At 42.7% G+C, this 25120-nt stretch overlaps 2 protein-coding genes across 2 annotated transcripts in view; one reads left to right on the forward strand and one right to left on the reverse strand.

Moving 5' to 3' along the window:
- Window positions 1–1611: 1611 nt before the first annotated feature.
- The window catches only part of dnajc17 (DnaJ (Hsp40) homolog, subfamily C, member 17), a 32105-nt gene continuing 8596 nt past the window's right edge, over window positions 1612–25120 (forward strand). The window contains exons 1-10 of the mRNA XM_070979763.1: window positions 1612–1821; window positions 7517–7586; window positions 9143–9201; window positions 9296–9383; window positions 9724–9800; window positions 10406–10529; window positions 11303–11352; window positions 13387–13464; window positions 15338–15418; window positions 16267–16386. Coding sequence (XP_070835864.1) covers window positions 1741–1821; window positions 7517–7586; window positions 9143–9201; window positions 9296–9383; window positions 9724–9800; window positions 10406–10529; window positions 11303–11352; window positions 13387–13464; window positions 15338–15418; window positions 16267–16386 — 828 coding nt within the window. The 5' untranslated portion in view covers window positions 1612–1740. The remainder of the gene's footprint in view (window positions 1822–7516; window positions 7587–9142; window positions 9202–9295; window positions 9384–9723; window positions 9801–10405; window positions 10530–11302; window positions 11353–13386; window positions 13465–15337; window positions 15419–16266; window positions 16387–25120) is intronic.
- LOC139342574 (cdc42 effector protein 3) lies at window positions 22552–23205 on the reverse strand. Its single transcript, XM_070979764.1, has one exon. It carries the CDS (start codon window positions 23203–23205, stop codon window positions 22588–22590), a length of 618 nt encoding a protein of 205 aa, XP_070835865.1. The 3' UTR covers window positions 22552–22587.

Here is a 25120-nt window from a genome sequence, read left to right on the forward strand (position 1 = left end):
TATCAGGGAGACCACTGAGAAATCAGCACCATGGGTCCTCAAGTGACAACGCCAAAGATTAAGCAGATTGGCTGCTTTTCCAGTCCACTGCAAAAATAATGGTTACACTTGACACCACTTTGTTTAAACTGAGCAATATAAGATATTGAGCAAATATTGAGCGCTCACCATGAATAGTCCACAACTCTCTTGCTGGGCTCGTTTAACAGGATCATGAAACACATCAAATGGAATCAGGCTCCTAAAGTCAACATGATTGTCACGTTTCCTGTATTGTTGTATATTCATGTGTACACAACAAGTGATTTTCAACCATGATGTCAGCCACAAACTGACCCTTAACCTACTAGTTCTTTCCAGGCCTTGTTTGATTTGCTTGATTTTAGAAAAGGAGAGCTGCTCATAGACATGTAAGGACATGTTCCTGATTCTGCATCACTATGGATCCCACTGCCCACAGGAAACGCTGCAGTAATGGATTATCGTAGTTTAAAAACAGCTGTTATCACCAAACCGCAGACAGACCCGTATCCTGAAAACAAAAACACCTCTTCACCCCCCTTGTGGAAATGTCATTTTGGTTATTAAATAAAAATGAATTCTACACAAATATTATAAATTTTGCCTCAAACGCTCTTATGTGAGACACCAGATGTTCATACGCTTTTATACTTGACTGTTCAGCTGTTTGTTTGTCACTGCTGTGTAGTGATAACAGTGACTCTGATCGGAACAGCTGTTTTTGTATCTAGACGTATTCATCTTATTGCACATCAAGTATCCATGGATCCTAGTTTGGACACTGTACTGGCCTGTAGTTTTTAAAACTACAACTAAAAAGATAAAAAAAATATGTATAAAAAATAATAATAACGAAATTGTCTTGGGTGAAAATGTCTAACCAGTAGCACTAACTTTCCTGTTTATGTTTACAATCAAGGTGTCATCAGGCTTAAGCGGGACACACCAGGATACCAATGTAAACAAAGGTGGAACCCAGCTAAAAACACAATGTCAACTTGTTATATTTCCTGTACCAGGGTAATGTTATAAGCTGATACTGGCTTATCACGGACATGGATGTTTGTTTTGGCAGATTTGCAATAAAGAAATGTAATTCATAAATACTGAAAAGAGCTTGAGGTAGTTTTTAGAGTGTAGCTGTTACATAATTTGTCCACCAGGGGGCACTGCACACTCGTTACAAAACCTGATACATCAGAGCTGGTAGAGTGCAACTCAGATAAGTTTATTATGCAAATATAAATTGTATAAAATGTATAAAATCAAATATAAACTCATTAATGTACAGATTTGAGAGAGGTGTAGTGAATATGTCAGGGAGGAAACATACTGAAAAGTCCTTTCAAACCTGAAATAAATTTGAAGATAAAATTCCAGCGTAGTGAAACAAATGGACGAATCACTCCCTAGCAGCCTTCACAGGCACCATGAAGAGGTTAAAAACGAGGGGAAATGGTTACAGACTTTAAAAAGCCGATGTAAATGCTACAGCTTAAACACTATCTACGTATAACCGCTGCACCCGAGAGAGCAGCGGAATAAAAACTACATTTCCCAGGTTGCAGTGTGCGCCGTAGTTGAAAGGTCAAAGACGACGTCAAACTCATGCTGCCTCGAGCTGGAATATCAACAAACAGTTCAGCTAGCCGAACGTTAACTTTACGTTAACGTTTGTTATTTTTCCTGTGTTGGTACTGTAGCTCGTTATAGGCAGAGATGTCCGGAAAGGCCAAGGATATCCTACAGATGGACCTGTATGGTTTACTCGGCATTGAAAGTACTGCTACAACGAAAGAGGTGTGTAAATTAGGCTAAGTTGACTCTTATGCTAGTTCGTCATAAAACAGCCGTGACTGGTGAGTTAGCCACTCTTCTTGTCAGTCTTCAGAATGGCTTTTTGCCAGACAGTTTATCCGAATCTTAGCTAGTTAATGTAAATGTTAAATAAGCTATTAATATCTTGCTACCAGAGCATGGAGCTTGTAGAAGTGTGTGTGTGTGTGTGTGTGTGTGTGTGTGTGTGTGTGCGTGTGTGTGTGTGTGTGTGTGTGTGTGTGTGTGTGTATCGTGTGTGGTAGGATAATAAGGTAGCACAAGGAGTAATTTTTCGTAAATAGAAACGCCAGGTAAGTAAAGCGAGGACTCAAATGCTAGGTTAAGTTAGCAACAGACAGACAAACCTGCTAATGAATGAATCTTAAAGGTGTAGTACACCGAAACGGTCACTAGGTGTCGACGTCGCATCAGTCACCTCTTCGGTATCGCTATGCGTGAACATAAATTAAAGGGCTGCAACTAACGATTATTTTAGCCTTCAATTCATCTACCACTTACATTCTCGATTAATGGCTTGGTTTATGAAATGTCAAAAAAGTGAGAGACGTCATCAGATTTTCTATATTGCAATGATACGCAACTTATAATAACGTAGATCAAAGCGCACCAGTTGATCACAGTGGAGAAGCTAGAAGTGTACAATGTTTGCCAGTTTTCTTGAAAAGATGATATTTATCAGTTATCACCATAATGGCAGCTCATTTTTCTGTTGATCTACAAATTGATGGATCGAGTAATTGTTTCATCCTCAAATTCCAACTCAATGTGAAATTGATTTATAGATTTGAGTCTGCCAACTCAACAAATACTCTGTAACTGAAACGAAACCAACATGAGTTATCATATATAGGCTGGGAGTGGTAATGGGAACACATCTGACGAGTAATACTATGGACAGCCTTTTGCATCGCTGGCATACCTCTGTGTGCCACAAACAGAATTTTGCCAGAATGACATTTTGTTCATACATGGACTTTGAACCAACTCTCTCCTTCATTTCCCATGGAGGAGCGGTTCTCTATGATCTCCTGAATCCAGCCCTTTCCCTACAACCGCCTCAGCATATAGAATCCCCAGGCCTGAAGGGAAATTAGGATCACTGTCAAAACAAGGGAAGAAGTTAATTTCTTAATTGGCGTTCAAAGCCCTGTTTTCCCCAGAGGATTATCCCGGAGGAAGTTAGTGGTCGTGACTTGGGTGGAATTGAGACTCTGAGATGCAGAAGGCTGGTTCTGTGAGGTCTGTTGATGGTCGAGAGAGATAGTGAAGGGTCTGTGTTTGTCTGTCAAAAATTAATCAAGTGTGTGAAGAGAGATGTCATCAGATGGGCTACTTATCCCAGTTGTTTGGCCCGCTGCTCAACCGCCACTATCAGGCATGTTGTTTATGACAGAGAGAGGGGAAGAATCCCATCTCAGAGCATGTTTATGTGGTCTTAGTCACAGCTTGTAAAGCATTGTCTTGACGTAGGAGATTTGCGTTGTGTATCTCCTCCCATTTCTGTTTAGCATCTCTTTCTGTCATCACTGGTGTTGACCTTCTTCTTAGCTTGGCGCTCTCATACATGCTGGGGAAAATGGCATGTCAGAGTCTTTGATTTAATGCCTATGGATGATTGGGGTTTGCTTCATCCTTGCAGTGCTGAGGGAGGATGTTGCTGAAGGCTAGTCAGTATTTAAAGAGTTATGTGCATGCATATCAGCAGGGCTTGGGTAATAATTGCCTAAGTGTGTGTTTTACCTACCACAGATTGCGTGGTGAAGCAGTGTCAACGGCCAAGACCACACAACATTTCTTGTGGTTTATTCAGATACTTAAATTGTAGTGTACCTAGTGTGTTGCTGTGTATGCACTAACTACATGCCTGGAGGATTTACTTCCAGGCAGCTCATCCAAGAAGAGGTGATTGCATTACAATGTACTGTAATAGTGCATTGTAAGGTCATTCCTCTCCATGATGAGTTAGTTATCGGAGTGTCTGCATGGTCAGGGAGGACAGATTAAAATTATTATTGCATCATATGGTGCACTGGGATTTTTGGTTGGGTTCACAAGCACATGAAAAGTCAATCCCAGTGTCTTGCTGGTTCTCCTCATTGCATCCACTTTTCTTCTTACTTTTATCTCCCCTTTCTTTGTGTGTTCATGTCTTCTTTGCCCCTATCCTTGCCCCTCTCCTTCCTGCTCCTTGTTGTTCCTTTTATTATTTCCTCCAGCTGATAGTGTCCTGTAAATAGCAGAGCATTTTCATTAAAGAGGATGGGCCCATGGCAGATCAGGCAGCTAATCAGCCACGCAGGCTACAGGCCCTACCCGGTGCTGTGGCTGCACCAGGACCAGTTTGTCAACTATAATTGGCACCAAAGACCAGTGTAATGAAGACAAGATGCGGGTGTGTAGTTATGACTGTGGCAGGCAGGGATAAGGGAGGCATAGAGTCTTGTTCTTTGCCAAGCACTAACCATTAGGCTACTGTTGGCCTGCTGCTGTAAGATTGGAGTCTTTGCTTGATTTCTTGGTTCCTCCTTCCACAAACTGACATATGGGAAATAGTTGAGATTTCTGCAATTCAGATTGTCTCAGAAATGAGACAAGGAAAATGTGATAATCAAGAGTAATTTGAACTGGAACTGATAGAAGATGAGGCAGCATTAAACACCAACATTTGTGCTCATTTGTAAGCATGAGGGACAGCAGTTGGTTTTAGCCCAGGAGTTCTTATGGTTTTCTCTTACTCATAATTGATTCAAGAGCCAATCCTAAAAGGTCACGGTGAAGTGCACAAAGATAATTGCGTCAGTAATTGACTGGATTAGCCCTGTAAGAAGATGCCACTCTATCTGAAAGCTCTTATCCACACATGTGCAAACTTCTTCAAAAGTTGGCCTGCTTTGGCTTTTAGTTTGTAGGACCAAGGGGCTTCAGGGTCTTCCAGCATCAGTTAAGGCTTGCGTGTCACGGCATTGATGGGAGTAATCATGTATTATTTAACAAAACAGCACTGGAGGCGCAGTAGAGACAAGGTATCGTGAAGGATGCTAGAGAGAGTGAAAAGGAAAAGACAGGAGGAGATGGAGAGAAAGGGAAGTTTGGATGATGAACTGAAATACAGAGAAGTATGTGCGTTACCTGTATCTTTAATTGAACTCGGTGAGACAAAGATGATGATGTGTAGCATGGCTGCTGTCCACTAGGATGGCATTGATGATGACAGGTTGTACTTGTCAAACAGCCCAACTGGTCAGACTTTTGTCTGTGACAGTGTCAGACATCTGCTATGTGGAGACATGTTTATCTTGTCAGCTGGCTGCAGGTGATGAAGAACATGAGAAGTAGAATGAGTGTGAACTGAGGACATGGTTGGGGCTCTTAAAGGACCATAGCTGTGTTTTTGGCCCCTGTATTTCAAATCCCACATACTTAACTCCACAGTTGGGTATCGTGTTGCTTTGTTTTAGAAATCTTTATTTATTTTTGTACCATTTTGAGAATCTATGGTTGAATTTTTTTTTCATACCCTTTTGGTACTTGCTCGCCAGTGCAGCAAGCATCACAATGCATTGGGTTTGTGTTAGGTTGCATCAATGGTCAGGTAATGTCGTGCAGACTTAAATCAATCTGCACTAACTGCATAACCACACGAAGATTATGGAACACTGCCAGAAATGAATAATGACTCATTCACTGTGATGAACTACAAAACAAAAACATTGGTGTAGTTGTTCAAAGCAGACACTGTTTCTTTATGTGTTGTCAAACTATGTAAAGCAGGGAGCTCTCCAACTGTTGTCACTGCTGACCATAATGGCTTTTCTTGCCTTTTTGCTTCATCTTGGTCCCAGAGAGGAGCAGCATTTATTTAATCTGTATACCTGCCTTGTGTACAGATGAATGACAGTAAATTTGAAGTTGAGCTTGAGTTTTCACTTCCTTGCCTTCCTTACCAAAAGTCTTCAGACAGAGTTGGACAAAGCTATGATAGTGAGCACAGAGAAAAAGAAAGGGAGCAACGGGCAGAAGGAGGCTGAAAAGGAGAGGGAGAAGACTTGGGAAGCATAGTATATGTTTGGCGCCAGTCCACAGCTGTGTGTCAGTCTTGATCTGTAGGAGACTCTGTGCCAAGCAGCCTGGCTAAATATCTCTTAATGAAGTCTAGTCTCTTAAAGCCCCCTCAGTGAACCAAGTTCTCATTTACTCTTGGAACTATAAGGAGAAAAAAATCCGATGTTGACTGAGAGATAGAAGAAAGGAATTGTGACATTTAGGAACTGTCTGAGCCACGATAATCTCCAGAGGGCCCACTCGAGGCTTGTTGCTTTCATATGATCGGGTGGAGGCTTAGCTTTTGTCCATTGGGCAATGGGCATCCAGCCTAATGTGTCCAATGTGACTGTCATGGAGACTCACTGTAGTTGCTGTGTAAAAGGCCTGGACGCTGATCGATTACACCATTCTGCTCAGTTCCCTCACAGTTCAGTTTTGTTTTCCCCCCAGTAAAGTCAGCTCTGTATGTTTTGGCATGTATTTGAGAGATAAAATTGTGCAAAACAACACACAGGGAAACACTGCATATGCCAGAGGACAAGGCTTCCAATGCAAACCTTTCCCAGACATGAAGAAAGGAGCTCCCAGATTCTGTGGCCCGTAGCGTACTGGCAGGAGACCCATTTGTGCAAAGGGGGGTATGTGAAAACACGCAGAACGTTGGCATGGCTGATTAAGACTAGTGAGAAAATGTATGTTGGTGTGTGTGTTTGGATCTGAGCTTGGATGTATGGGGGATGTATGTGCCAAATCCTTAGCATGCAGTGCATACATGTGAGTGCAGAAAGCTTCAGTGCTGCACTCTACAGACCCCTCTGGTCTCCAAGGAAAGTTTTCTTGCTTCCCTTCTTCCTCCAGAGGAGCAGAGATCTAATGAAAACCACCTTGTCATTAACTGGTCCCAAGAAGGACCAATGAATGGTTAACATTCCAAGCAGTGACCCAGAGTTAAAAAATCAGCTATAACTAAAACCTCATATGACATTACAATACTCCAAAGTATTCTTTAGTTTTTCCACTTTGGTTCTTTGAACCCCCCAGAAGTTTTGGCTACCAGCCTAAGATATTAATGGCGGCCCTCTCAGATTTGTTATAGACAATGGCACTCTGTTTGTGTATGTTATTGTATCATTTTTTTAATGTTTGAATAAAGATGGACTAATATTAGGTTGCAGCTCAGGCCACATTTATCTTGCAAACTGGCAGTGGGCCTGAGAATAGTTTGGAATTCCTGTGCGGGTAATTCACTGTGCAGTATAACACGTCAAAAGGACACAAAGCAGAGGATCAGCTCAAGTGTTGATTTGATCCAACCAATTCAATTCCTGATTTTTACTTAAATGCAGACCATATTTCACCCCCTGTGCTTTCATGTCAGACTGTAACCATTTGTGCCATTACTTGAATGGGACCCTCATTCTTATTCATTCATATCTTATTCTTTGGCTTTCTGGGCCAAGGACTACAGGACAGACGTAATTGGCACTGAGAGTAAGAATTTAACTTTTGCATGGCCAATGGCCATGCTTAAGTGGATGATTCGTTCTCTTTGTGTCCTAATCAACATTTTCCACTCAACATAACTCTAGGGTTTCCTCTGTTTTTCTCCTAGATCAAGAAAGCTTATCGACAGAAGGCCTTGACATGCCATCCAGACAAGAACCCAGACAACCCGAAAGCAGGTGAGTGAGAGCCAGTTAATGTGTTTATCTCACTCACACAGTAGAACTGGAACAACATTTATTATTTACTTATGCAATTTCTTCTTTGTTTTCTGAAGAATCGGGCTTAATCATCTTACCGAGCAGTTATCAAGCTTCACGACCGAAAAGGAATACTCTAGAGTAGCACTCTCAGCAAGTTATTCCCTGCCAGACAGCCTAGCCACAGCGCTCTGTAGGAAGTCTAACCAGCGCCTGTCTCTCCCGCCGGCTTTCTCACCCGACACAACCAGCCAAACACCACCAGCACCGCCTTTACCACCAATGTTTCCACACTCTGTCTCACCATGGCTTTATAAGTCCTTTTGTGGCCTGTTGCCATCCGGCATGTCAATAATTAGACCAGGAAATCTCAATGTAGCTTTTTGTCAAGACAGGGGGAAAAAAAAGGCACCTTGGACAAAAGACTGGTCATGAGGCATGTTTTCAAGTGAGGTTTATGTGGTTGCTGGATGGTTCAGACAATTCCTGATTATGTCAGGGGGAAAAAAAGGGAAATTGGTGGTGCTGGGGGGTTGAGAGGGATAATACAAAAGCAGGGGGTCGGTTTCCCAGAAATGGAAAAGAAGTGGTTTGGAGGGCCTCAACACTTGAACCCGCACATGGACAGACTCGGTCTCTATCGCACGAGAGCGGAGCAAGTCTTGGGACTCGCTGCCCCTCAGGGGAAGGTTGTATGCATGTAAGAGGTGACTTGGGGGTCATGATTTCTCACTGACTAAAGACACCCCCCTCCTATTCCCTCATTTTCCTCAGCCCCCCATGTTGTGACACTCTGAGCTGCCTAGTGGGCATGGCAGGTCTCCCCCAGTTGGATTTCATTCCAGCCCATTATATGCGTGTAGGTAACCTGACCGCCTCTGCTGGCAGCATGATCTCCAGAGCCTTCTGTTAGTGTGCACTGCCAGTCCCCACAGGGAGTAATAGTATCGGTCTGTTAGGCCTCCCATAAGTGAATGATTAAGCCTGGTTAGTATAGTGCAGTGGTGTGGCGGTTGTATGATGGGGAGTGGGATTGTGGTCTCCCTGTCTACATTTGTGTGTGCGTGTTAGATGACAACTGGGGAGGTGGAGTCTTGCGTGGTAGCGGTGATTGCGGCAGCCGCCCCCTCGAGGTGCCCTAATGGTATATAGATGGAAAGGCCCAGGGTTTGTGAGGGAGTGCACAGCTGTGTCATTGGAGGGAACGGGTTTCGTAAGACTTACGGCATCTTTTAAAGCATGAAATGTCTCATTTTGCATCAGCCTCGTGCCCCAGCTTCAGCTTGAAGATATCACGCTGAGCCCATAATATCTCTTTTGGCATAACCTCCCCATCTCTTTATGTCAAGTTCCCAGTGTTGTATCTTGATGAAATTGTAGCCATGTTTTTCTTCTTAAAGCTCCACATGTAAAAGATTGTTTCCTGAAGCAAAAATATGAAAAAAAAAAACAAAAACAAAAGTGAAAAAGTGTTTCTGTGTGTATTCAGTAGCAGAATTGTCTATATTCTTGCCTCTTTTGTCCCTTTCTCCTAGTGGAGCTCTTCCACCAGTTGTCCCAGGCTCTTGAGGTCCTAACTGATGCTGCTGCCAAGGTAAAACCACTAAGGCCTCCAATCCTGTCATAGAAGTGCTGATATAGACACACACACAAACACAGTCCGTTCTGGTGTCTAATACTGTTTTCAGGCTGCCTATGATAAGATTTGTGCTGCCAAGAAACAAGCAGAAGAAAGAAACCGTAAACTAGACGACAAGAGGAAGAAAATTAAGCTGGGTGAGTCACTTTGCCATTCTCACAGCTTTTCAAGGCCTCAGATTTACTCTTTATTAGAAACGACTGTTGCATTAGAACATGTGCATGTATTTATTTATTGTATTAGTACATGTCAATGTATTTATTTAAATATATCTTCATTATCATCGATATTCCAGCATTTACACATGTTTTTGTGCTAAGGACATCTGAATTGATTGTCCAGTATGAATTAAAATAAGAGCAGCTGTTAGAAAGTAATCAATTTATTTAGAATGGGTTTATTGTGCCAAAGAGATTCAGTATGAGTATTAGAAAGAGATACAGGCTGTGTGTGTGTGTGTGTGTGTGTGTGTTACAGACTTGGAGGCCAGAGAACGACATGCTGAAGCTCAGAGCCAGGAGGAGGTGCAGATTACTAGAACACTTGAAGAAGAGGTAAGGAAATTTATAGAAACCATATGAGAGATGACACTGCATCAAACATCTAAGTGGAAAAAGATGTAGAAAATGAAAAATAAAAATATCACTACACTTGAGACCTCCGTCGTGTACTGGGAACAAGGTATTCCTCCACATCCAGGAAACTCTGAAGCACATCCAGGTGCTTTCATTCAGTTTTTCGTCAAAGACTTGGGTCAGGAACAAAGGCCCTATCTGAGAGAGGCTTTTTTTCACTGCCATATCATAATTATCAGTAAACCCATTAGGAGATGTTGCATGACTTGATGCACTTTATTCAGAAAGCCAGTGATAAATAAAAATGATGTGCGTGCTTTCACAGTGAGTCAAGACATGTGCTCAATGTGCTTAATGCACGTAGATTCGTTGCCATGTATCTTGGGGGGAGGGGGTGACCAGTAGGTGGCACTGTTCCATTTGCCGTCTCATCCTGAGGTGTTACATCTTGGACTGTAAGAGCCACACAGGTGGTGAATTACATCAGTGATTAAGAAAGAGTAAAAATGCATGATTTGCTGTCACTCACAACCCGTATGTCTGTTTGTGCACATTACTGTATTGCATGTGTCTGTTTCAACCAGATCGCCCGTTTGAGAGAGGAGGGATCCAGGCAGCTCGAGGAGGAACAGAGGCTCATCAGAGAGCAGATCCAGAGAGAGAAAGAAGCACAGCAGCAGCAGCAAACGGGAGGCTACACTCAGAGATGTATGTCCACTTTAACCTAGTCCAGTCTGCTCCGGTCCAGATTAACCAAAGCAGTACAATGCAGTCCTGTTCTGCCTGGATGAACCATCCTGAAAGCCTCAGCTGAGCGACCCCCTGAGTTTCCCAGCCATCGTACTGTCATCATACAGCACCACCAGGCACCCTGTGGTTCACCATATATTACTGACGTAACAAAAACAATAACTGAATATATATTTGAATCTATGTTTTGCTTGAAAAGACTTTGAAGAGGTCTATTTTAGTTTCTTGGCAGTAAGAAAACTTGGCAAGTATTACCACGCACGCACATGGTTGTCCATCAAACTTTTAACCTCTTGATAATATGTTTGCATTAAATCCTCTGCGTCTCCATTCTGGAGACATGAAGAAATTAAGAGTCTTGTAAAAGAAGACCATGGAAGTGTGGGTATTTAAGGGAAGTACTGATTCTTGGCCCTACATGAGACCCCTTTTTGTGGCTGGACAATTACTCGTGCATAGTCAGCACGTCTTTTGAGTCTCTTCCATTTGCACGCACTCAGGCCTCCCCAGCCCTCCCCTGGATCAGCACACTGTCTGTTCCATCTCGAGAGGCACACAGTGGATCATCAGGCTCATGCGTTTACCACGTGACAGCCGATTTAAAATGTCCATCTTCATGAGTCCCTCGACTGCTATCTGCAATATATCTTGCCTCAACCAAACAATTGTTTCTTTGTCTCTTTTTCTTAACTGCCTTTCTCATCTCTCCCCTCATGTTTTTTTTTTCTCAGACTCAGGAGTGGAGAGATGTTCTAAGAGCAATGTGACCCCCAAATTGAAGGTAAGGCTTTCAGCTATGAGGTTTTCAGGCAGTGGATGAGACCGGGAAGAGAGGTCAGGCTGATTATTCTTGGAGAATAATGCAGGAAGATGGAAAAGAGGAAGAGGAGGGGGCGTCCCCCAGCATATTTAGAAGGAACTGCTCCATTTGAGTGAAAGTGCAGGCAGAACCTCAGTGGGGATTTTGATAGAACTTTAAACATTTGTAATTCATTATTTGGAGACCACATACGCAGTCTCAGCACTGAGTGCACAGGCTGTTCTAACGCCCATTCCTCCAGAGCAGGCCTGACGTTGTCAGGAGACCTGTAACTGTGCCAAGAGAGGCTTATTTTATTTCCTCCTGGAAACGGCCGAGCCTGCGCATATTAACGGACACTGGGGATGTTAGCTAATGTGTTTAGACATTAAATCTGGTTTTAGAATTTGATAGCCATCTAGTGCAGCAGTGTATTTCACGACATTTGTGTATTCAGTTAGAAAAACAAACAGCAGCCGTAAGACTGACAGTATCAGGGGTCATGTTCAAGGACATGGGAACATTTCTTCACTGATCTATCTTAGAGGCAGTTGGTTGTGTCTACTATTAAAGATGTATTTTTTTTTACATATTTTGCACCCAATTTTCTAGTAGCTAATGTCTTTTTTTGTGTTGTCTCTGAATTCAAGAACAGTGTTTTTGTGTTGTTTTTTTGCTGTGAAATAAGTTGCATTATACTTTTAACCTTGTTCAAAATAGATTTTAGATCAAACCTCTCTGGGACTATTAGATATGTATTGTTCAGCAAAATTAACAACTGCATTGATGGATTGGAAACAACTGCAGTACATTTGATGTCAGATCATTCCTTTAAACAAATCCCAGCAACATTTCACAATATGACAGCTCTTTGAAATGTGATAATTTTCAAGTTAAGAGAACATCAAAAGCATGAAGAGCCATTTGGTTCGGTTCCACTAATGTCTTTCTTATCTGCATGTTTACTGAAACTTGAAGCAGAGCAATGCAACATGTCCGTGTTGTGGTCTGAAACTGTAGACATCATGCAAAAAGCATCTAATTCGAAGATTAATGGGTAAGAAGGTTATCAGTGGGTACAGGAGACTGCTCTTGGAAGGAGAATGTACATTTTCGAACGTAATTGTTGGTAAAGAGGCTATGTAGACATGGAGGTTCCCAGAAATCCTGTTCCTCTGACAGTGAGCAGAATGCTGGAGCTGGATCAACACTCGGTGCTTGCAGTTTGTGTGAAATTGGCTGGACTCTGTTGTACTTTTTACATGGATTTGAAACGTTGCACAATATCACTTTTTAGGAGTGCAGGAACTCACGTCAGCATTTGGTGACAGGAGTCCTTGCAAAATTTGATAGATTATCTTGTCTTTGTTAGAAGCTGATCATTCAGCTCTTGTGCAGAAATTAGCTGTGCTGTAATACTGTTCTCAGACAGCATTTACTCAGTGCAATATGGCAAGTATCAAGACTTAAGTAAAGACACTGAAACATTGTTACACAAGCAAATAATTTAACCTCAGTTTCAAAAAAACATAACACATACCAGAGGAAGACTTCTTCTGTTTCTGCCCATGACAGAATACCTTGGGCATCGACCTGCTTTGGATTACTCAGTCATTATGGTGTCTGGTGTCGTGCTTTATTCTGTGGAGCTATAGTTATCAAGGTGAGTCACCACGTATTCTCGGGTTCAGGGCTCCATGTGTTAATTTTCACCCTGTTTAGCTGTTAGGCACACTCGCTATGAATGGAAATTGACTGCAGGTCTCGCAGGTGGTGCTGCCGTGACGTTCCAAAATCTCAGCAATCTAATTTCTCCTGTAGCTCCAGTCTGTTCTGATGGTTATGGTAATCTGTGTGTCATCAGAGCCGAGCCTGCCTGGCATGCTTTGTCTCCTGGTCAGATGAGTTTAATCAATTGTGCTCTACTGATTAGACGTTACCATGCACTTCTTTCATTCCTGAAATCCCTCATGACTAACACGGGCCTCTCCTCTCTGTCCTCTCCTCTCATTCCAGTTGAAATGGAAGTCTAAAAAAGATGACGGGACGAATGGAGGCTACTCTGAGGATGTTCTTGTCAAACTTCTACAAAAGGTACACATCCTGAAAATCAAATACTGTAAGCAGTACACAGAACACTTAACTTGGCTTGCCTTTAGGTAGTTTGAGACTACTGAGGTAGCTATCCCTTTAATATATCTCTATTAGGACATTACATGCAATGTTGTAAATTAAGAAGCCGGGCTGCTTCACAGAAATGTTTGGATTTACAGGAATTTTGCATGTGAGGTCCTTAATTGACTGGATTAACCAAGAACAGACATTCCCATGTGGGTATTAATCCATGAATTGTTTCTCGATTATATTTTCCGGAAATTCACAATATCAGCATATGTACTGCTATTGCGCTATAAAATTACAAACACAATATAATGATTAATTTATGTAATGATGAATTTAATCTCTTCATCCTGGCTGTCCCAAAGCAGAGCTCCACAATAACAAATCTGCCTGCAGAGTCCGGCATGACATCAGCCCTGTAGATTGTTTTATTCTTCCCCTTAAACAAGGCCCATTAAATTTTGTTGCAGTGAAAGTGCTGAGGGCAATGTTGTAGTGCCCTTTTAAAGCCATGCACGCCATTGTTTGTGCCCCTCTTACCAGGTGATTAAGCAGTGCCAAGGGAGGCATTAGGAAATGTGCTCTTCTCATGCAACCCAGTACCACCTTATGCTATGATCCGTGACAAGGGCTTTTTGGCGGGGCAAAGGTTGGCCCTGAAATGAGGATAGGGCAAGTGTCGCTGACGTCAAGCTGTGCGGAAAAGGGCGTTTGAATTTTTTCCTCTGCACAAACCCAATCAAAATGGTCTCAGGCAGGAGGGCTGTGTCATAACGAAGGCTGTGGAAAAAAGTGTTGTTCCTTTTTACATTTTTAAGCAAGGCAGAAATTTGTTTGAGATGGCAAGCTCCAATGAGTGACAGTTAATGGTTTGGGCAAGTAGAAATAATAGCCACCGCTGCGTGGGAAAGCAAGTATAGCACGTGTATACTTGTGCATGCGTACGTGTGTGGACTTGTGTACTTTGGCCGCTTAAAATAATACATCTTCAGTTAAGGAGGAAAAACATGTTAAGATATTTATACTTTATGAAACAGAGGCCTTTTGAGAATTTTCTTTGTCACTGTTGGCTTGCTACAGACTGTCCTTAGTAAGCATTAGCATTCCTGGACTTTCCCGTTCCCAGAAAGCTACATGTTCACAGGATGAGATTGTCAAAGGCCACGTCCCTCCTACTCTTTGCTCCCAAGCCCCTGCTTTAGGCGAGGAGAGGTTAATGATGGAAGGCCTCGTTAGAGGTGATACAAACCCTGAGGAATGTAGAGAGCCCATTGCTCTGCTCGTGGCTGCGAAGACGTGTATCTAGCCTTCCTCCTCTTCTCTTTGTCTCTCTCGGACAGACATCAGGGAACGACTGAGACGCTCTTGGCCCTGCTCCCCTTTTTGGCCAACCTTTCCTCTTGGTTCTGACTTGTAGCTGGATGAGAGCCACATCTATTTTCAGCTTTCATGTCAAAAATATTGTTTATCAAATGTTGTCACTGTACAGGGAGTAGCCATAGTGCTGACATACAGTACCGCCTCTTGTCTCTTTTGAGAAGTCACAGAGGTCTCACTTTTATACGTGATGCTGCTTGAATGTTCTTTGCAGTATTACTGGCTCGATGCCAAACATGTGAACCCTATCATTAGAGATTAGGTTTAATAACCCAACACATATTGAATCCCAACTTTTATTCCAGAAGTCTGTTATATTCGCCCGTGTTTTGAGTTTTTCAGTCTGCATATGCTTTGTGTTTTCATGGTTCTGGGTTGTGCTGTGAAAGGAAATACTAATTTGAATGTTCTGCATCTCTCCTCTTCCTCCATTTGACTTTTATTTTACTCTCCCATTTCTTACCTCTAGTATGGGGATGTTTTGAATGTGATTGTATCGAGTAAGAAGAAAGGAAGCGCTGTGGTCGAATTTGCAACTGTGAGAGCAGCTGTAAGTACCTAACTCTTCCCCAGTCAGTGTCCTTATTCTGTTTGTTGAGTAATGAACATCTTTTCCAAAGCAGACATTTACGGAGAACCACATTTGTTTGGCACTCACTTGCCTTGCAGTCTCAGGTCACCTGCTGAGTTTGATTGTAACTAAGAATGACACCTGTCATAGACTTCCCAGCCTCAGGACAGTTCCTGCGACCCAACCTGATGTTCAGTCATTCTGTAGTGTAGACATCTCGGTGCTGGTGGGAACCATCGGACAAAGGATTTGAGCCGCCGCATTGTTCCACACTGTCTGGATCCTCAGGCCCTCCATCATGACGGTGTACTTTCTTGTTGTGGCTTCCTCACCGAGACGTGCGGTTTCCCTCCAGAAACCATGTCTGCCAGTCTACAGGGATCTGGGCTCAGGTTCTGTGGTCTCTGCCTGCCCATATCCAGGTCACAGCTTTGCCCTGGGAGTTGGCTGAATTACAGTCTACCTTTGTCCTTGTCTACATGTGCTTTTTATATGCATATTAGACCAACAGTCCAGTTCCAGTTTCAATTCAGTCACAAAACAGTTCAAATACAAGTGCAGTCATTTAAAACATAATGGAGATATGTGAGTTGGGACACCCTGAGCAATCTGAAGATTGAGAATAGGGCGCCAGACATGAAGCAGACAGTATTTAAAATATGTTGACTAACATGTTTTATGGTCCCTGGACAAATATCCAGGCGTAAGATAGATACAACACAAGTTCTCCAGATTTCAGGACGAGGAGAATGTTTTTTTTTGTCCCAATAAAATCCTGGCAGAGAAGCCAGCAGAACATCCACTCACAGATTATTTTGTGTTTTTAGGAGCTGGCAGTCAAGAATGAAAGAGGCCTGCATGAAAACCCCTTGAAGATTTCGTGGCTTGAAGGAGAGCCCGAGGTTATCGCTCCAGCATCTCAGCCTGGCCAGTTCATGTCTTCACAGGTACCAGTATAACCTGACAATGCATGGTTGCAATTCCCTCCCTCTCTCATAAAGCATGTCAGCTCCATGTTACAAAATATTCCCATGTACACAGCTTCCAACACAAATACCATTGCCTAAACACTGTCCCAGAAGGAGAGGTATGTAAACCTTCTGAGGTTTTATTTTCATATCAGTGGTCCAAATATTGCCCCAATGCTTGTGCTCCCCTCGTCTGGCCTGGAACAATGTGTTTGGTTAAATGGACTTCAGTTTATTTGCTTTGGAGTCGTGAGGCGCTGGCCCGGCACTGGCCCAGAGCCCCTGGTCGGGACACTCATTAACATGCCTGACCTGGGAGACCCCAGGAATGCTGCGTTTCACACAGCAACCCAGAAGAAGCAGTGTGCAGTAATGGTAGCCTGGCACGTGAGACTGACTAAACTCCTGCATTGGTGCCAAGTGAGCCTGCGTGTCTGTTGCTCTTGATAATAAGAGTATTTTTTGTAGATTTTCTTTGGATTATTGAGAGTTTAATATCTCTTGGAGTTTTTAGGAGGAATGTGGTTTTGAATTTGAAGAATTTGTGTTCTGCAGGCCAAAAGTTTGCTGCACAAAACTGGAATGCCTTACTGTGAAAAATGTTCTTGAACCATTTTCCCCCTGATGAGTTGCTTCTTGTTATTTGTACATCACAGTAGTCCATGTTGCATTCTCAACTTTAATTGATTTTGCATGCCTAATGTTTTGTCTGTCGCTGGCAGCGCACATGCAGACACCAAAGGCACATTACCTCTTTTCCTGTCCGAGGCTAATCTAATTTCAGCGATATCCACTGAGAATCTGCAGAGTTTTTCTTTCTTATCATTTGACTAGTATGAAGTAATGCTTTTTTCCCCATTTTTTGTCCATTTTACTTCTCCTAAGTTGTGATCTGTACCTGTGAGGGATTGTAGATCAGTAGACTCTTTCTGTCCGCTTATCTGTGTCTCCAGAGCTGCTGCTGAACTCAGCTTCAACCCTCAGCCCAGTGCAGTGTCTCAGACCCCCTCGTCAAGGCTATGCGAGGCACGGCCTGCTCGCCGGGACTTGTCATACTAATCTCTTTAAATGTTATTATGGTAACCCGGCTTGCTTTACAGATATCCAAAGCTGATTGCTTCATCTTTTTTTTTTTTGTGCTGCCCCCGAGAATGAAAACAATACTGTGACTGGGTAATTTTCACATTAGCCCTCAGTGAGAATACTTTTTGCTGAAAAGGCCCCACATGACATAATGGTTTAAGCAGTGTAGATATTAGTAATGTTGTTCCACATCTGGCCAAGGGTCAGTGGACATGGGGGGCATTTGAGAAAGAAGCCAGAGCCTTGGAGGTCCTTCTCTTCGGACTCTATCTGAAATCTAAAAATCAGATTCCTCTCCTGTCCTCTGCGTTTCAATTGCTCCCCCACAACAGCCAGCTGCAATCACATAGGAGCAGCTCGGGTGAGGACATGCTTCTTTAACCTCATCAATCCAAACATAGTGCTCAGAGAGTCAGGGTCTCACTATAGGGAGCTCAGAGACGCAGACGTATGACTTCAGCCCTCAGACTTCACTTCCAGCTCTGATGGCCTTAATAAATGAATCTGGATCCAATGTGTAGGGTTCACACCAGCAAAAAAGTTCTACAGGTTCAAAAAACAAACTTATGGGAAAGGCAGACAAAGGATTTGTACACTGCACTGACAGCCCAAAGCAAATTTAATTTAACAGAGCAGTGTTTCAGAGATCATCGACAGGCATTATCAGCAGAACAGCATACATAGACACAACACATTCATCACTCAGGTGGCTGTGATCTGCAGAATTGAGAGTCAGTCTGAGAGTCAAACTGGACTAATCAGAGCAGAGCTGGGTCCAGAGCTGGATAATTCAAATAATAATTTATCATAATTTTAATTTGCTGCAAGCTATTAGTATAATGTTTGGATTTTTTTTGCCAATGTCAAGGGCCTAATGGAGTGGGGCCCACAAATTCCCCTTGAAGACCCCCTCAGGGTCCAGACACCTTGAACATTGCTAACTGTGCCACAATGTGTTAGATTCTCACTGAGAGACACTGAGAAGGCCTGATGAACTGTCGGCTCTGTTTTTGTTCTGCTTGTCCAGAAAGCGGATATGACATGATTTATAACAGGGCCTCCGCTGCATTAAACCAGTTTTTTCTCACCATGGATATTAAAAATTTCAAAACAAAGAAAGGCCACATCTTCCACCCTGTGAGGAATTGCTCCCCATGCTCCTGACTTAATTCTGACCCGTCTTCTGGGAAAGGATCTAGTTTCATCTGCAGACGGTTCTTTGTTGTTTTTGTACCCTTTGACAAAATAAACTGTCATGGTGAGAGATTGGGAAATGGACAGGTTTATGAAAGAAGTGCTTGAGTCATTCTCATCACATTCACATTTCTTGTAGCATTGTATTGTACACAGTTGCAAATCTCAGTGAATCCCAAGTGAGTCATGTTGCCCGAATGAACCCGAAGTAAAGATACTGAACATTTGTTTTATGTTAATTGTGCCCTGCATGTCAACAGAAACAGTGCAGGGCTCAGATACATACATGTAAGTGCAGTGTTTTATGAGAGCTGTAAATAGTTGCTCCATCCAAATACGATTTCACGTGTGTAGACGACTGTATGGATTCCAGAGAGTCTGACTAATGATTCCGATCTCACCTCCCAGACTGTCTCAGATATGGAATCGCTATCTAACCATCTGCTTTGGCTTTGCCGGATGTAATGTTTGAGTCTCCATAGAGGTAACGCCATCATTAATCATGGCGTTGTGATTCATGGTTTATTGCATAGTTTAGCTTACCATATTATTTTTTTAAGTGAATCTATTGTAAAGGATTTAAATTTGAGCTCTCATACGCCTGCTTCTTCCATCTAGAGCCATGAGAGTCATCAGAGGCTTGTCACGACACAAACCAGATGCAGCAGATCAGCTATTCTGGGATTGTTTTTCCAGGCCGCCGCTTTGCCAGGGCTTGAAAAGTGCACTCTCACCTAAAATAGCCCCTGAGTCTGGAAGAGATGCACCGTATGTGGCCAAGCTATTGGCAAAATCAACCCTGGTCTGACCTCCTCTCTGGCAGGGAGAGCAACTTCTGTATTTTGTTATGATCAGACCCAAAAGGAGGAAATCCAATTATTATTACTATTATTATTATTATAGGTTTGTATCTTTAAAATTGACAACCAGGGTTTGAATGAACATAGTAGAGAGAGACTGGCAGTATACCTCATCATAAATGAGGTTGATGCTGTTGGTGTTATATCTTCTACATGTAATGAGACCCTCAAGAAACAACAGACCACACAGTTTATAGGAAAGATAAACTGTTTTAGGATAGCTTGAAATATATAGACGTGTTTTTGCCTTTTCTCATTAGACATGGCATGGACGTCCCGGTGTGATTAAGGTGTGGTTAGAATTTCAAAATGATTGTGTTGCGCCTAAATCATGCATATCATGAGAGGGGTTAGCTGTTGTGGATTGGCTTGGCCCTAACTGTCTATAGCTTGATAATATGTTCTGACATGATACAGACAGCATAAACAGTATCAGTTTCACGAAAATCCCGTTTGTGTGGACAGATGTCAAACCATGCAACATATTTCAGCAGCGTCAAGTCACATGGGAAGATGCAATTACAGGAGAAGGACACATCTCTTATTTGCCAAAACAATGTTTTCACTTTTTCAGTCAGTACCTGACAAAATAAATAAGTAATAAGAGCTACTCTTAAGTGAGATGACAGGGTTTCTTGGTATTCTGTATGACAGCAAGTTTAGATTTTTGGAGGGAGAGAAGTGGTACCAGATGTGATTGGGATACTTCACAGCTCGGCCAGTTTGTGCTGCGCAGACAAGATAATTTGTCTTCAATTACAGGCGCTTTCTTCTCGCATCAGTCATGTGGCTGAACACTTGTTGAGCTTAACTTCATGTTGTTCTTCACACTGAGAGCTCATAGCGGCCAAGGACTCTTGTCTGCAGGGAGACTTTTTCCAGAAAAAAAAGGTTCATTTTTGAAGGCTGTGATGAGTCAGGGTGGGTTTTCATGAACTCTCCCAGTGCTTTTCTTTGTCAGTTCTGTCTAAAGTACATGAAATAGTTGTTTTTTTTTTAAATATTGTTTTTATTATTAGCACAATAATTTGTCTCCACAGTGTTTATTCGACAATGCGCGGTTGTTCTTTCTCTTGTGAATGAAGGCGGCATTGATCGTTAAGGGTCATTGGAACAGTGTAACTGATTTGCTCCTTGTGCTAATCTGGAAAAGTCACCTGTATTGAAATTGCAGGCACACCCTGGTTAGCCATTGAGTGTCACCTCTGTGTGACACAGGTGTGCCTTGGAGCAGGGATTGCCTAACAACTCAGCAGTTGCTTCAAAGTCCACTTCACTGTAATACATTATTTGTGTGCCTGCATGAACTCCTGCTTGACATTCCTGTCTAATTTAGGCTTGTGTGTCTCTCGTTCTTGAAATAATATTGTGCTGCTTGTTGTGTTGGATAATCCAAGCCTGTAATTTCTCTAGAAACTGAAGCGTGAGTGACTATCGAGGCCCGGTGCCTCAACAGTGGCTGCTGATGGTTAAAAAGACAAATAAATGTCTGTCCATCAGGGTGTGTAAACATTCTCATACGAGCTCTCTTAAGATGTTGACACAAGCAGTTCTATTCACAAAACCACCAATTGTGGAATTGGAAAGAGACTACTTTCTTTACTTCACCAAAATACAAAATAGGACATTTGTTAATACAAAAAAAAAGAAAGAAAAAGTTTCACGTGTTGTTGTCGTAACATACACAAGAACAAGGGCCGTGATATCCACTTTAAAATGAGAGATGCCAGAACAGACATACAGTGCAGACATACCCACAGACTTTGCTGTTTCTGTTTGGACATACATAGAATTCTAAATCTATTGCTAGAAGCGCAACATTTGTGGTTCGTACATTTTGCAGCATGACCTGTGGGGAACTTAGGAATTTGACTGGTTCTGGGTTTGCACCACAGCCTTTCCTGGCAACCCCCCGTTAAGGCGCAGACTGAAGCTCTGCCCTGACTCTCTCCTCTCCGGACCTGAGGAAAGTATACCTTGATTGTCTGCACAGATCTGTTTGACCATGTGTGCTTACATTTACATGCGTGTGTGCTTCCCCTTACTTCTATATCAGTGTATGTGAGACACACGCACATATTTTTCACATGTTGGGGAGGAGGTCTGTTTGGTCAGAAGGTAGTGTTTAAACCCTCATCAAGACTTTTGCTGCAGTAATGGATGTCTCTGGTCCTCCTCCCTCGACACCCCCTGCATATGTGGAAGTATCGCGTTACCCTTTACCACTTTCCTTCGCGTGTGCCACTCACCAGAGCATCGGACTCTGATTTGCAGCTAAGAAAACACCCTACTCTGGCTTTTTTTTTTTTTCCTGAGGTCTTGGACCTGTGGCCTGGCTTGATCTGCAGCCCAACCTGCCACTACTGCCTGGCTTTTATTGGAAGCAGAGCTAAGTGTTTGTTTTCACTGCATTGTTGGGAATGAGAGATGGGGGGTACCTCGGTCTACCTTTGAGTGGGGCCTCTGGGATGCGTGCAGAGGAAAAATTGCCCTCTGCACACAATAGATTGGCAAGCACGCCAAGAGTCAAGACATCACAGCTCGAGGACCTTGGATTCCAGCCGCAGCTTTTCTTTTCTTAAACACAACACTCTTAAGTTTTAACAGGCGTCGTCAGTGCTGTGCCGTGTGGTCTGGAGGATTTCAATAGCAAAGGAGGGAAGGAAAAGAAGGTGAAAATGTCCAGCGTGGAGTTTGACATCAGACATTTTTTAATTATTAACTTAAACTTTTTATGCACCTCTGCAAGCAGTGAATCTAAGGAGATCATTAACTTTGTGAAGTTGTCTTTTCACAGTTTCACCTTTGAGACAAGGTTACGACACAAAAGACACAACTCCTGTGCGTCTTTTCAGTGTAGTCATTTACCTCCATTAACAGTTCTAATAAAGGGATAATAAAATCAGATATTTCCAGTTTTTTAAACGCTTAAGGATATTGATTTGTCCATAAAATCAGAAGTGTGTGTCACAGAACACTTCTAGTTGGATCTCTAGTCCGTCTTCCAAAAAAGCCTTCCTGTGACATTCGGCTTCTGTCTTGTCTAGTTGTGCTCTTTGTCCATCACCTGGAGAACATCATCCAGTATTGAAGGACCCAGGTCGAGGCTGAAGGAAAAGCCACTGTCCTCGTCCTTTTGCTGTCCAGCAGTTTTGTCACAGGTGTCTGTGGAGTCTCCATCCTGGTCTGAACTCAGGCTGCCCCATCCAGGTCTGAGAGTCTGACTGGTAGCAACATTGTTCTCTCTTTGGTACCCACCCTCCCTTTCCATCTCTCCATCTCCTTCCTCGCTGTCCAGAAGTGGCAAAGAGCTGCATTTCTTTCTCCTCTGGGACCCATTGTGCTGTTGGCTTACATGCCAGTTGGGGCTCTCCGATCCCTCTGCCTCATCCAGGTTCAAACGTGGGGGTTTGGGTGGCGGCGAGCAGGCCAGGAAGAGATTCTGCTCGCTCTGGGAGCTTTGTAGAAGCAGACTGTGGCCCATCTTTAAGAAGGACAGGTCTCCAAAACTGTCTGTATGGGCGTCGTTGCCAATATGTGAGATGTGGCGGAAATCAGCCAGTGGTAGGCTAATCATGTTGACAGACAGCACCTCCCTGCGCTTTCTACTGAGCCAGCGACCAGAGGATGGCTTTCTGTACAATGACGCTCTAAGTGGCATCTTGGAAGATCTGCTTGAGAAAGACTCAAATGGTTTTGTATCCTCAAAAATCTTTGTATCTTTTTGTATTTCCTCCTTCGTTCGACAGTGAATCCTTAGGAAGTGGTGAGGCTTAAAAGCATGCTACCATCTGCAACACAAGAAAAGAGAAATTCTAATTCAACAAATGATATCAAGTTTCGTGTGAAGGTAACTTTCCATCAACACTGCATCATGAATCAGTTTTTTATCATTCAGATTTCCCTCTCATCTTGCCTGATTATGGAGCAGGTCTGTACTCGTGCTTGTCATGTAATTCAACACCAGATGTGAGTATTGGACTGCATCAGTTGGCTTGATGTGGCTCGGCAGCCATTGTTTAGAGATTGCACCTGCTCCACTCGATTTTGATTTAATGAAATTCAGAATTATTTGGCAGCATGTTCCAACAATGCTTTGAAGCTTTCATTTGTAAATGTTTACTTTTCAAATCCCCGTCTTTCTCCCACAAGCACTGGTGTGGTCTGCTGCCTATCCTCTAAAGGAAGTCTATTAGCCTACTTAAGAATTCCAGTAAGAAAAGCAACAAAAATGCAGATTCCCAAACGCTTTTACTGTCATTTCTGTCAGAAATCATGATGATAACTTCACTTTGGAGCACATGTTTATGATTTTGTGAGAAACACAAATAGCTGGAATGCACTCAGTTTATTTTGCTGTGGCGGATTTATGCAGTGACTCTGGATGTGGAAGTTCATAAAATATATTTTTATTCCATAAATAACATCACACTGTAGGCATTACATTTCAAAGTAAATTTTATGTTTCGGCGCTTTGGGATTTTGTATTATTAAAATTTAATTTCCACAAGCAAAACTTAAGAGGAAACATCTTGGTCAAAATGAAAAGCATACAATAAGACTTTCAATGAATTTTCAAGAACCGTTTTGCATTCCGTGACCTGTAATCATTTTATTGAGTAAAACAGAACTCAGTTCATCAACGCTGGCACGTCAGTTAGATAATCTGCTCAGGGTCTGTGATTTTACGGTCTCCCAAACAGCTTTGCCCACATTAGATCTGCGTTCGTGACTTGAAACACTCACTCTGTAAATTTGTAAGCCACTACAGCAAACAGGTTTTGTTGGCCTGTAAAGGTTTTACCGGCACTTTAGTAGCAGCGGGAGATTGGAGAGCGTGGACACAACAGCATTCCTTTGCAAACATGTCAGTTTGGCCAAGGAGGAGTCTTAGGATTTCAGCCATGAGTACCAAGTTCAGGAAACACTTCATGGCCAAGTAAAAATTAAAGAAGCCCATTAAAACAGATTGGCCAAGAAACTTTCTTTAAATTATCTTCCTCAGTTCTGCCATACATGATACAGCTTTGAGACAGATGAGGAGTCCGTCATGAAAACCTTAATGAGTTGAGAGCGATTGATTTCAAGATTTTCTTCTTCATGCACCTGATTGTCCAGCAGGATAAATAACAGCAGAATGGATAAAGGTTGATTAGTTAGTTCTTACCTTCCTTGCTGAGCAAATACAGGATATTTGAATCCCACGCATGCACACACGTCTCTGTCAGGAAACTAGGTTGTGTCGACCTGCACACCCTGACAAACTCTTCCTTGACATGATGGGGCTTGTTCAGCTGTTACAGAGAAGACTTCATTGTACAGCCCTGAGAGAGAGACAGAGTCAGTTAAAATGGTACTTCCCCATGTGACACAACCAAGTCAGCTTTTACAGAAATTGTAGCATTTAACGGCCAAGAGAGTGTCCCTTACCTTTGTTTATACTGCTGCTTAGGTGAGTCTTTCTTTGCTAATCCTTTCCAGTGTAGACTCCCTCTTCCATTGCAGAGCTCTGCAGGTGTGTTATCAGTGAAAGGCTGTTTTTGCCTTAGAGGTAAGCCAGGTGAGGTCAGAGTACA

The sequence above is a fragment of the Chaetodon trifascialis genome, chromosome 14 (assembly GCF_039877785.1).
Source record: "Chaetodon trifascialis isolate fChaTrf1 chromosome 14, fChaTrf1.hap1, whole genome shotgun sequence".
Taxonomy (NCBI): Eukaryota; Metazoa; Chordata; class Actinopteri; order Chaetodontiformes; family Chaetodontidae; genus Chaetodon; species Chaetodon trifascialis.

Bases quoted from the DNA above. Each gene is read 5' to 3' on its own strand.
- LOC139342574 (XM_070979764.1), bottom strand. From the start codon at position 23,205: ATGCCACTTAGAGCGTCATTGTACAGAAAGCCATCCTCTGGTCGCTGG.